This window comes from Lepisosteus platostomus, chromosome 12, assembly GCF_059453375.1.
Source record: "Lepisosteus platostomus isolate fLepPlt1 chromosome 12, fLepPlt1.hap1, whole genome shotgun sequence".
In the NCBI taxonomy this organism is placed as follows: Eukaryota; Metazoa; Chordata; class Actinopteri; order Semionotiformes; family Lepisosteidae; genus Lepisosteus; species Lepisosteus platostomus.
In genome coordinates this window covers 11,938,882-11,952,230 of record NC_142622.1, presented here as the reverse complement: position 1 = coordinate 11,952,230, position 13,349 = coordinate 11,938,882, and the positions used below count along the sequence as shown (strand labels likewise).

Genomic DNA, 13,349 nt, shown 5'->3' with positions numbered 1-13,349 from the left:
TTTAAAGAAAGTAACTGATGCAGCACACAGAGTTTGAAGCATAAAGAAAGAAAGTAATGGAAGGAATGTCAGTGTTGCACCATAATTTCTCAGCAACCATACTTTTCCAAGAACAGCTCATTAACATAAAAAGCAAAAATAAACAAAGAAAACAACATGCACAGCATGATATAAAACAGGCAAGAAATTCAGAAGCATAATCCCATACACTGTTAATAGGAAATCACTTTATATAGTTTATTTTATGCTATAAGCAGCTAAAAGAAAATATTTAAAATAGAGAAAAATAAAAATCCTTAAAAAGGGAAAAAACCCAAACTAAAATAATACTAAATGCAAACAGTAAGAGGAGCAAAAACATAAAAGGGTATGACCAATGTCACCATTAAAACTACATTCAATTTACAGTATAAGTTTAATTTAAGTTATGTTGTAAACCCAAGTCCTGATCTGAAAATCGTCAACACTCGCCGACTGTGACTGGGATTCATTATACAGTGATGCACAGATGTCACCGAGTATAGAACTAGTTGGTCAAGGTTCTGTTTGCTCTCAGTTACACCTGCTGCCTCCCGAGTGCTTGCAGAAATATGGTGCTTTAAGTGAGGAACGTGCCTGTCCTCCAATTGGCATGGAGCATGTGAATTGTAAAATGACGAATGGCTGAAGGTTGGGGGTGGGGTCAGATGAGGCTGCCTAAATAACCTCATTCTCCCGTGTGTGGTTGCAGGGTCTGAGCCTAACTAGGTGGATACAACAACCAAAAAAACAATTGTCGATTCTTAATTTATATGAAAATAAAACAGTCCACAAGGGTATATCCCAAAAAATACCATATTGATATAAAAATTAAACTCAATTTTAATTTGTCACATGAACAAAGCGAGATGTGCCAAACAAAAGCAAAACACTTTAGATAAAAATAATCTTTCTCTGGGTTTACATCATGATACCAATATTTAAATGTCTGTCTAGTTATCTGCAAATGTTTCTTTCTGTTTGTTTTTTTTATGTCAACGTCTGGGGTACTCAAGTTTTTTATATTATTTCTTCCATTGTTTTCAACAAAACCACTATCCCTTTCTTGTCTCTTAAACATTAGGGTCTCTGTTTTGTACACCTGAAGATATAAAATAATTACATTTAAGAATAACTGTAGAAATGACAAGAGTTGAAAGGGAAGTGTAACTGTGCTCGCCAGAGAGGTACTTACAGCAATCTTGCTGGAGTGCTGCTTTTTGTTCCTTTTGGGTCTGAGCTTGGTAAAGTGCTGAAGTTTCTTGCCTTCCTCAGAAGGAAGCTCAGCAATGACTGCCGATGGTCTATTCTCCAGTTTAGGAGCTGGAGGGGGGTCCTCTATGTGAATGGGGACGTCCTCTAGGGCCTTATCCAGGTCGAACTCCATCTCTGACACAAAGACATTGGCACGATTGAGAGACGGAAACCAATACAATACACCTCATCACCTTCATCAATAAACTGAATGCTGCAATGATGCTGCACAAAGTCCTATAGAGTGACAGCAGGCACATAATATTAGCTTCAATTATTTTTCCTGTTTCTCTGCCAAAGCAAGGTTATTTTTCTTAAAGCTGAAAGAGATCATGTTGCTATTTGCTGCTACTTCCAGTGCATCATGAGCACGGGAGGCTTTGGTTTTCCAGCAGTTTTGCATTTCAAGCAGGTACAGTCTCATGCATCCTCCTGGGAGAGAAAAGAATTCAGCCCACGTGTGCTTCTGTACCATGACCTCTCCTGCTACAACAGCCCTTACAGGCATAATGGTTTAGCAACATGATGTATTCAGAGGGCCTAAAAACAATGAACAGGATTAAAAGGAAAGACATTTAATTGTTTTTACAGTGCACCAAACCTCACACAATTCGAAACCAGTCAGTCATCACATTTGGATGAATTAAACCAAGGAGATTAAGGACACTTCATTCTAGAAGCTGGCTTAATTCTGCAAAACAACAGTTAGCTTACCGAAGGCCCTTGAGACTGGCCGGAGCATTCTGCTGTGAATGCTTTTTCTTTTTGACTTGGGCGTCATCTGCCAACCAGAAACAGAAAAATGTTACTTTGGGCTGAAAACAACATGGTTACATTCAAGTCATCATTTTCTTGGTTTTCTTATTAACAGCAATTATCATTACAAACTGTTGATTAGAACAAATCCAGGAGTTAAACTAAAAGAAAATGTGTCCCATGTTTAAAATATTCAATGTAATTATACTGTTGTATTTATTTTGCAACTTTTTTTCCTCAGAATCCATTATAAACTTCAAGATTAGTGTAAAGAATGACAGGTTGCTTCTGATGTTAATTCTTCCATTTACAATGTTGACCTTTTTAAAAAGAAAACCAACTGTAGTGAAGGAAAAAGCTTAGAGATCAGTGGTCGATAGTGTTTACTGGATGCTAATTATGCTACTCTAAATGTATGAAAGAACAAAGATTTTCTTATCTGTAAGAGCATTACACCCATCCATCAAACCACAGCTAAACAACACAACTTCCAAATGGAAAAGCTTTAAAAAAATTACTATGTATGGATACAAATCCCACAATTGATGAGAAAATGCCACGTTTGTATTTTAAGTCAATTTAAAAAAAGGAGGTGCATATTCCTATGCAACTATTTTGAGACGTAATCACAATGTACTGTAGTTCTTCTGTAAATCCTTAAAGGAATTTATTTAGTTCATACATGAATATAGAAACAAATCTAAAGGTTCAATTCGGCATTCACAGAATACATACAGTAAAATGGCACATATTTATATGCATATAAAGAAATATGACAGTAAAAATTATTTGGACACCTTAATTGAAACCCAACTAGGAACGGAACATATTCTTACTGTAAATCATTTGCTTATGCTCTGGTTATTTGAAATGGCTGTCATTTAAATAATTTAACAATGGATGCATTTTACTTGTATTTTAGCTCAGCTCTTCCCATAAAACTGTCACTCCTGATAAAACTGCTCCTTACATTTCAGAATCTGAACAAATCTAGACATGAGTATTGTGTAACAATGCAGAGCACGCCTGTAGTCAATTACTCAGATCTTCTAAATGGGAAGTCTGAATGCAACCAGAGCAGGAAAGGTAAGTGCATTAGCATTTCTCTAAGAAAGGAGTCAAACTAGGCTCTGAGCCATGGAAGACTGGCCTTTATGTTCTGTTGCTCCAAGGGAGAGGTCACTTAGCCCAGGTCAAGCCATTCAGTCATTTCAAATACAGAATTAAAACTCATCTTTATGAGTCTGGCTTGTTTAATGCTCTTTAATTTACAGGATTCATTTTGAATTCCTGTCTGCTGATGGAATACATAATCGTTTTATTGTAAAGACTTATTATTATTATTATTTACTTATTATTAGACAAAAATAATTAAAATACCTCCAAACTTAAATACATGATTAACACCTTGTCAGGGGACCCCTAGACCAGCATCAGATATATCCTGGAATTAAATTGAGGACCATCAGCATGACAGTGGGAGTTAATTCCATGACAACAGATCAACAATCTGTTCAACTTTTAGAACACGGACACTGAACATAAAAGCATCCATACTGTAACTGAGCTTTGTGGAAAACAGATGTAGGCAAAGGCACACTAAATTACTTGTGATTGTAAGATGTGACAAAGGCAGGACTAAGGTCCAACAATAATATTAAGTTTCATTTTTATAGTGCTGTTCTTGTCAAAGAATCCCAAAACATATTATATGTACTGTAGGAAGGTGCCCACATCATCCAGCACCAAAGTGAAGCATTCGCCATTCTGCACCCATACAATGCCTCACCATACACAGCGGGTTGAAAAATTGCTTCCCAAAATTATTTATGGTGGACACTTAATTGGGTCACAAAGATTAAGCCCAAAATAGAATCTAGAAAATATTTTCATAGAATAGTGATTTCACAGTTTTAGAATGGGTATAATCTGGGACCCTAAGGTCTGAATGCCTACAGTTCTGAACAGTGTCATGGGACCTTTAATTGCAAAGCAGCCAAGACCTGTTTAACATCTCATCCGAAGAACAGTACTGTACCTACAGTATAGCTCAGTGTACCCAGTCAACATACTGTACTAGAGGCACTAAAACAGACATCATGGACCAGAGGGAAAAGTGCCACCTATTAGAATACTAATACCACTTACAAGAGAATCTACAATAAGTCTTTCTCAGTAAAAAACAGACCCAACTTTGCTTAGCTTCTCAGATCTGCTCATATCAGGTAACAACGTGATAATAATGCTGTCAAAATGTATGGCATTAGCCATAAAGAAATCACTGATAAACTTCAGTACAATATATTAATCTAAAACCTAACAGGAAGGGTTTGAAGATCTCATTTAAAATGTAACAAATGTCACCACATGTTCTACAACTGAAGATATAAAAGGAAGAAAAATAGCCTGTTATTACACAGGATGTCAGGTTTCTAATTTGCCTTCTTTCCTAAGAGGAGTAATGCAACTTGTTTGACAATAGGACAACACTAGAGCACAGTGATGCTGTAATAACTATTGTAACTGTGTGATAAACTGGAGAGCTGAAACAAAACACAACAGAAAACTAGGAATACAAAGCACATTGTATGTACTGTCAATCAAAAATGGATTGCGTTACCCTATCAAAACATGAGAGGGCGAAAAAGGACAATAATTTACTATACAGAATTCAGCACACAGTATGGGTCATAGGAGGAAGCAGATTCCTTATATTTTCTGCTTTATTACAAAAAATAACAATAATGCAATATATTGCATTTGAAGTCGAAATATTAAGTTTTGCCTCTATCATATTAATGATTGACAAAAGCTGTCTAGGATTACCACTGCCTTTCTCAACGAGGTTAGATACAAACCGTGCAGGCCTGCTGTGTTTTGCAGGTGAAAGGGCATCCTATATATACTGTATTTTAAAGGGATTCCAAGCCTACTGATGAACAGTGAGACCAGCTTCTCTCCACCTGCATTCGAACATGTGACCTGCAGCTTTCCTAGACTGTAACTGCTTTGTATAAGAAGTAAAGAAGAAGACAGAAGAGACAGAATACATCTTCTCCGAGGCTATAAGTTCAAAAATATTCAACACTACTAAACAACTTCACCATTTCATCCGGAATTTGGGATCAGGCATCAAACAAGTGTGAGTCAGAAAATGAGTTAGTGAACCTGGCAGGAGTCGGAGATTTCAGACTATGAAACATAATGCTGCACTTAGTCCTGGAGGGAGGCAATGGAAATTTTAGTTCACTTATAACAGCCAGATGGTCTGACATGTCTAAATCAAGAACATACAGTAAATATTGAAAACAGTCAGGCCATCAGTAACGAGAAGATGTAATTTATGGCGCTGGTCATGTGCTGAAATGTTACCATGCTGTGCGAGACCAAAACAGTCTCATAAAACTGAGAAAAATCAGGCAGATCAGGTGTAAACAAGAGTATCAGAACCAACATGCACTGTGCCCTGGAATTCCCTAAAAGCAGAATTCTATTGGCTGCAGAACTTAACAGTGTTAACATAACCAAATATTCAACTAAACAAAAGTAGTGATTTGGCTCAAGAAGCCAATACTCCAAAATCAAAGCTGTCGGCACAGGTGTCATGACTTTGCAAGCCAAATACTAAGGTGATTCAAATGAAGGTACAGCTAATCATCTCAGATTAAAATTTAAATTGAACCATGATGATCACTGTTGAGAGCATTTAACAAGAATGCCCTTTTGCCTTAAATATCTTAAATATCGAGCGTTTAGAAAACGTAACTCAACAGACAAATTGTATATAATGTCTACAACCTGGTAACTGAGATTTCAAAACATATAATACACTTTGGAATTTAACAGCAGAGTAGTGAAAGAGGAATTTGTGCCAATAAGAATTAATAATGTCAATATTTGGAAAATCATGTGTAAAATTGCTTTGCCCTGAGCCTCAATACAGATATTCTCATCTATATAAAACTTCTAAGTAATCAGTGAGCACATCCCCCAGTGTAAAACCAAGGATGCATTGTTTCAGCCAGCTTTCTGCAAAGACATAATCCTTCCTTGTATCAATGTGCAACGCCCCTCTGAAGATGAGCTCTCCATGCTGAGTTTTAATTACTGTACTTGTGCACTGAGAACTGACTGTTCATCTCGACCTATGCTACCTTCCCAAAACATCGCCTTGCTTACATCTGTACTTTTTATGGGATTTCAGTCTGAAAAAATGGTTTTAATCTAAGAAATTAAACATTTGCAATCATGGTTTTTGCTTTGAAAATCTGAAAACAAAATTAAGATGCATATTGTCTCCTTCTCTTAACATAATATGCAATATACAGTACTTCTGTCATCTAAGAGATACAACTTGGTAACCTTTGTTAAGCATACAGCTATACAGATACAGACACATAAGATATACAGTTACATAGGAAATCACACATGTACCTACATATATTTGCAATGCTACTGTGTAAAGTGTCAAAGTAATGTATTATTGTTACAGGCAATCACATATGTATTAAGCAATTAATATGTCCCTCTCTAACTAGACAAATGATGTAAATTGTTACCTGAAACTGTCCTCACACAGCTTCCTTATTTTTTAAGAAATAATCCGAACTGTAGTATGTTTGGAATTAAACTTCCTTCTAGGCTTCTGATCACTCAATTGCTTTGTAAGCCTGATGCTTCTTTTCTTTTCCCTGTTAGAAGCAGTTGTTGACTAGATTTCCCTTGTCCCTTGCAGTCACTTTTGACAAGACACACAACATAATTGAATGAAATCATAAATGGACTCAAGCAAAGATAGTGGCGTAGTGGGTAGTATTAGTCACAATAGTGCAAGCAAGCAGGGAGGCTGAGAAGAGCTGTACTTACACTGGTGCAGCACAGAGTCTCCAGGAAGCAAAGGGATGAGAGAGAGAGAGCAGAAGAGGGAGAGAAGACACAGTGAGGATCAATGGGCCCACAGAAAAAAGCACGATGAAGGAAGAGGTTTGAGAAGGAAAACCTGCAGCATGTCACCAAGAGATACAATCAGGATGAGCCATGAGTTTCACAATTAGAAAACATCCAAAGACACAGTAAGTACTGTACACTGACATGGCATGCATCATACACATTCTCATTGGAGCAAAGGATTTTGTCAAACAGGATAAAAAAAGAAAAGAACCACATTAAGAACCAAGGTTTAAAAATTTTCCCTCTGCACAAACACTTAAAAAATAATCATAAGGGTACACAAATGAGTAAAGGATGTGATGAGAAAGAGATCATCATTATGCAGATTGGCTAAATGAGAATGCTGGATTAAGGAAATGCTTTGTTATATCATAAATCCAAAAGTCATGATATCTTGAAATAAAGCAAGAGACAGTAAGTATAGAAAGAAAGCCTCACTGATAAAGTCTCATTGGCAAGACTGAAGACATATTTTCAAAGACCCGTGGTACTGAGTATAGTTTGATAAAGAGACTATAGACATGTTGACGGATATTTTGATGACTGCCCTTGGTCAACTACAAATTGGCACTTAGTCCATACTGAACACATAATTTGTAAAACTGTCATACAATAAAAGTCACACAAAATTATTCAGCTACTATGGAGTTATTGCAGCACCTTCCACAAGTCACTTTGAGCCCTATTTCAATATGAATAAACTATGAAAATGTGAACTCTGTGACAGAAATTCTCATGGCACTGGAAAAAAAACCCAAAGCATGTAGCTCAGCTCTTATGAAGTTACAGAACCAAGGTTTTCAATGTGATGGTTCTACTATAGCTATTATACTACTAAGCTGAAAAAAACATTCCTGGAATGCTTAACATTGTCTAAGGTTTCCCATTATTGAGTGTATGTCTCCAGAGAAGTTTGAAACTGATTTAGAACAAGCAGAGTTCACAGTTCACAGCTCTTTTTGAGGCACTATTCCAGCTGAAGAACAATATTGTGCTGAATTATTCCTATATAACTGACTTAACATAAAGCAATACTGAAGGTATTCTTATAGAAAGTATCAAACACAGTACAGTACATCTTACTGTTCTGTTTTGTCTAAACGTGTTTAAACATGTGTACAGTATACTGTATACCAAACTGAATTAATCTGTTTCATCAATGGCTGAGCAGTGCATAGAGTCAATATTCCCCGAGCAATATGTTTGCCCTTTAGTTGGTAACATGGTCCATTTGAAATGTAAAAATTTAAGATTTTTTTTGGATGTGTTAATCCTCTCATATACTTGTTTTAAAGCAGGCACATTTCCTACATATGGAAGGCACGTTGCCTTATTTTAGATGTTTAGATCTACCATCAGAACTAATTCTAAACTAAATTTATGTAAACTATATCCTACGTATGAAATGTGCTAGTCAAACAAAACAGACCACTGTGACTATACCGTACCCAGGACCAGTCATCCTGCTGAGACCTCCCCAAGAGCAAACTGGAATATTATCCAGGAAGTAACAGTCTCTCTTGCTGTGGCAAATGTCAGTGTTCACACCTCAATCATCAGAAAAAGAACAGGAACGGTTTTCATGTGGTGAGGACAGCTGGGAAGAAACTATTGTTCACTCTAAAAAAAAATGTTCCCAACTTTCCCAAGGAGTACCTGGATGATCTACAAGATTACTGAAGGAATGTTCTCTGGACAGAAAAGTCAAAATACCCTTGTTTTGGCTGTAATGATAAATATTTAATGATAAATACTGCCTCCCATCAGAAGAACCTGACACCAAATGTCAAGTCTTGTGGTGGGAGTATCACGGTTTTGGGCTGTTTAGCTGCCTCAGGATCCAGACAGCTTGCCAACATTGACAGAAACCATAATCTGGTGTTGTATTAACACATTCTGAAGGAGAATGTCAAGCCATTCATTTGTCAGCCGAAGCTGAGCTGATAATTTCTCATGCAGCAAGACAATCATAAATATACAATCGGATCTACAATAGAATGGCTTAAGAAGAAATTTTGCATTTTGGATTGGCCAAGTAAATCTGGACCTAAACTAAATTTTATGGCAGGACTGAAAGCATGCAAGGACAGTTTCAAATGTCACTGCCTTGAAGCAGTTCTATAAGGAAGAATGGACCAAATGAAGAAAAAAACTTCTTTTAGGTGAAAACAGTGTTTGCTTTTTCCCATAAACAAATTCTGTACCTTCTCCAGACTTCTTCCAGGTACTGTAGCTTTTAAACTTTTTAAGACCCATTTATAACTTTTGTCCTTATGTTAGACATGTGCATGCTTTGTTGACATATTTCTAGCAAGTAAATACCCATTTAATTAATAAAACCTCAAATAATTAATGAACACAGAATAAGCACTGTAGTTTTCCCAGCAGTTTACTGCTTTTTTCTGTTGCTTTGGTCAGAAAACTAACAGAACAGAGTGTAAGTAAATGAATCCCTTTCGATTTACATTGTGCTGGTAATGGTCCATAGCAGTAAAATCACTGCAAACACATGTTCATGAGTTAGAGAACAATTTGCTCAGACAAATCTTACTTTACATTACTGAACTCTTGAATGTTCAAGTTTGCATCATTAACAAAGGCCCAAGCTGCATGACATTATTTTGTAAAATATATTAGAATTATGTCAGTTGTAGAAATTGCTCTGCTTCAGCACAAAGGCTATGATCATCGTGATCTGATATTTAACTGAAGACTATAGTGGTATATAGCTATAGCTACACTGCATTTTACAATGTGAAAATTATTTGTCTTTGACAAATTTATTTATATCACAAATTTTCTAATTCACTCCTGTTTTTAGCTATGGCTAAAGAAGATTATTCAAATTATTTATATTATACCAAATTATCTGGCTAATTATGAAATGTTTTACTGTTAGGTATTATTACTTTTTCAGCATTTGATTGTTCAACACACTGAAGTTTTACTGTAACAATAATTAATGTTTACACCATTTGTGTCACAAATCTGCCACTGTCAAAACATAAATTATTAGCTAGATGTCTTGTAAGTGTACAACATACACTAATTACTTACATGTAATTACTGATTACATGCTGGTTTTAAAATAGTAATTGCTAAGCGTGACTGACTTTCAGTGTACAGTTGAGTTTGGTCCCGTATAGGTTCCTGAATTCTATTTTTATGCTCACCTTAAAACTGACATTTATAATCTGCTATTAAGTGTAAAATGTAATAAACAAGACAGCTGTGCAGACCTATTGTATGTAATTGCAAATAATGTCTATATTAGCTAGCTAAACAGAAAACACTGAAGACGAGATGGAATTGTTGCACCATCATGATAACATTCTGTTGCTAAGAACCCAATCATATGCTGTATTTGTGATGACACACTGTAGGGACCAGTCCACTGTGATCACACACAGTACAGTACGTTTGAATGTCAAACGTTTAAAATCAAATATCCTGGAAGAGTGAAGTGAGAAACAGACATTGCCTCATTGCAACTGTCTGAGCCACAAAGAAGGTGCATATATAATTTGACTCTAAAAGATCACGATAGCGTTTAGTCCTTTCCTTGAGTTAACTGCTCAATTAATCTCAAGAAAGACTCTGTGGTGTTTGCTAAAGAAGTGGATACTAGGTCAATTTAAAAAAAAATCATTGATTCACCACAGTTCTATTTTAGAAATAATCAACTCCAATACCTTTAATATGTGGTATTATTTTCCTTACATTTTATAACCATTTAACAGGGATACTGTGACATACACTGTTCATTTCAGAAGCTTTGATCTTCATTTACTATATAATCACAGAGTAAAATAATTGCTATGGAAGTCTTTCAGCTCAAGCTTCAAAAGTTAGCTTTTCACACCACAGTCAACACTTGCTCACCAGCAAGGAATCTGGTTTCTTGTTTCTTGTTTTCTCTCTGATGGCTTACAGTAGGTGGCTATCTTTCTTTTCAGGGTTATTAGGTAAAAGAATACACTAGTGAAACATATTCTGGGGTGGGCATGTCAGCGTGGTCAGTTCTCTTAAGTTACTACAGGTGTGCAATGTTGTAAGGGATTCCAAATTAAACAATGTCGAGGACAAAAAAAACAATATCAAGAACAGAGCTCCTCTACATACTGTACAAGTCACAAAAAAACTATTCTATAAGCACTAATTATAGGGGCACAGGAAGAACTGTTGTTGGACTTGACTTCATACTACTTAACCTAAATTAAGGCTTAAGGATTTACATCTGACTATCAAATAAATGGCATGTGCAGAGATTAGCAAAAAGCTCTGCATTGTTCTTCTTTAAACAGTAATTGCTTTTAAGGTGGCATTAATTTCCTGTCAAAAAGGTTAAAAAGATTAAACTTCTAATGCTAAAAAACTGCTTATTTTGGCCAGTGATAATGACAGCTCACTGCAGCTTGGAAAAAATCCTTTAGGTTTGCAATTGTGTGAAAGTTACCAGGGTCTAATTGAAAATGGTCATGAATATCATGTTATTAATGTTGTTATAATCCGTTAGGATATAAAAAAGCCTTTAAAATCATTGCAATTCAGAGACTCTTCATTTTTCTTCAAGTTAATAGCTTTACAGATCCATTTAGGTCTGTTTAATTTTTTCAATACATTGGCCCACTTTTTTCCTATCATAATTAAATATACACTCATAGTGCTTTAGTACATAATAAAACCCAGAATACTTGATACCTTTATTCACTTTTAAAAGGTTTAAAAGCAGACCAGAAACATGTGAAACTAATTAAAAGGCCAATTCTTAAAATAATAATCATGGACTTCACTTTCACATGACTTGAAATCCTTTATATCTTAATGTTTAATTGGTTCTTTAAAACCTGCAGTCAAATAAAAAGTCCTATCTACAATTCTTTTTTTAAATATATTTTTATATTATATTGTTAAAAAACACTGGTATTATGACTGAAACCATATTTGATTATCATCCCACTTCACATAAAAACAGCTGGTTTTGCAGTTCCAGATGTTTCAGTTTAATAAAAAGCTTTTCAATATGATCAAATACTGGAAATACACCATTAAAATGTGTCATAAATTAAAATGGTTTCTGTTTTGATTCTCATTACCTTACTCTTCTTGCTGTCCAAATTGGCAAGTTTAAATCTGAAACCTGCTGATGATCTAACAACTGCAACAAACAATTTTTAAGTAGCACTGCTCATAAATCTGTATACATGTTAACCTGTTAAAACAAACATGTTAAGCCATAATATTGCACCATTTTTGCAAACTATTGCAAAACTCAGCTCTGGTCAGACTACGCTACACTGGAATATAATCCTTTATAGTAGATGTCTTGCAAAACTAAGATATGTACATAAGATATACATAAGAAGGTCTCAATACCATGGCTATAAGTTCAGTACACAAACGTGAAGTTCTAGTCCTATTCTTTCTAACCACAGTCAAAGTGGCAATAACCAGTGGGAATCAGACATTTAAATTTGGGGAACAAAAAACAAAACATCCTCCACTGGTATTTTTTTATTTCAAACATACTGTACTGCATAACACAACGGTTAAGGTGCAGAATGGAAAAGAGCAGAGTTACAAAGCAAAGAGTCTACCTAGACACATCTTCTTCCCTTCCTATATTCCTAGTGTAAACTGTTTGCTTAAACCACATTTTTATTTTTTAAATATATTTGAACAGGCGATTCAGAAACCTGGTGCACAGCTTTCTACCCAAGAATAAAGACAATGAAGTAGAACAGCAGATTGTCGTTATTTCAAGCTGGGAAGACGGAGTCCTACCATGCATGTGTCCAGATCCTCGATTCTTTCTCCCTCTGACACATCCTCTGCTGTCGAGACAGATCGTTTGGGGGCCTTCTCCTCTATCACCTCGATTTCCAGGGACTCCTGATGAACCAAGGGTTTACCCCCACCTTTCAAATGCTGTGCCTGGTGAGACAGAAAAAAGACACAAGCATTTTAACTGGGCTAAATGTAGAGGCACACTGTAGGTGTCCATGATAAAATGAACATGAGAGCAGAAATCGATTTTCTGTCGTGCAGGGACAACGGCAACATTTAATGGATTCAAATTGGGGAGGTGTTGACATTTGTGCTGTACCACACATTGGGGAGATTTGTACATCCCTATCATAGTCTGACAACTTCTTCAATATAAGATTTTTTAAAAATGTCCAATATCTACAGGTATGGAAAACTGCAATCTGCTGTTTACCCTAAAATATTGTTTATTGGAATTCACAGTGGACAAAGGACAGGTGTCTTTGATCACTACCGAAATACAGTATGCATGCAGGCTTGTGGAAAATAGTGAAACCTCTGTCTTCATGAAAGTTTCTTACTTTGAAGTCTCCTTGAATAGCAAA

The 13,349-nt window shown here is 35.8% G+C and overlaps 1 protein-coding gene across 8 annotated transcripts in view; it reads right to left on the bottom strand.

Moving 5' to 3' along the window:
- The window catches only part of carmil1 (capping protein regulator and myosin 1 linker 1), a 109,108-nt gene that overhangs the window by 16,699 nt on the left and 79,060 nt on the right, over positions 1-13,349 (bottom strand). For 5 of the 8 annotated variants that reach the window (XM_088600996.1, XM_088601002.1, XM_088600997.1 and 2 more), the window contains 4 exons: positions 12,763-12,912; positions 6,895-6,912; positions 1,987-2,053; positions 1,214-1,407 (listed from right to left, as the gene is read on the bottom strand). In XM_088600996.1, the coding sequence (XP_088457122.1) occupies positions 1,214-1,407; positions 1,987-2,053; positions 6,895-6,912; positions 12,763-12,912 (429 nt within the window). The remainder of the gene's footprint in view (positions 1-1,213; positions 1,408-1,986; positions 2,054-6,894; positions 6,913-12,762; positions 12,913-13,349) is intronic. The other 3 variants (XM_088600999.1, XM_088601000.1, XM_088601001.1) reach the window with 1 other exon arrangement.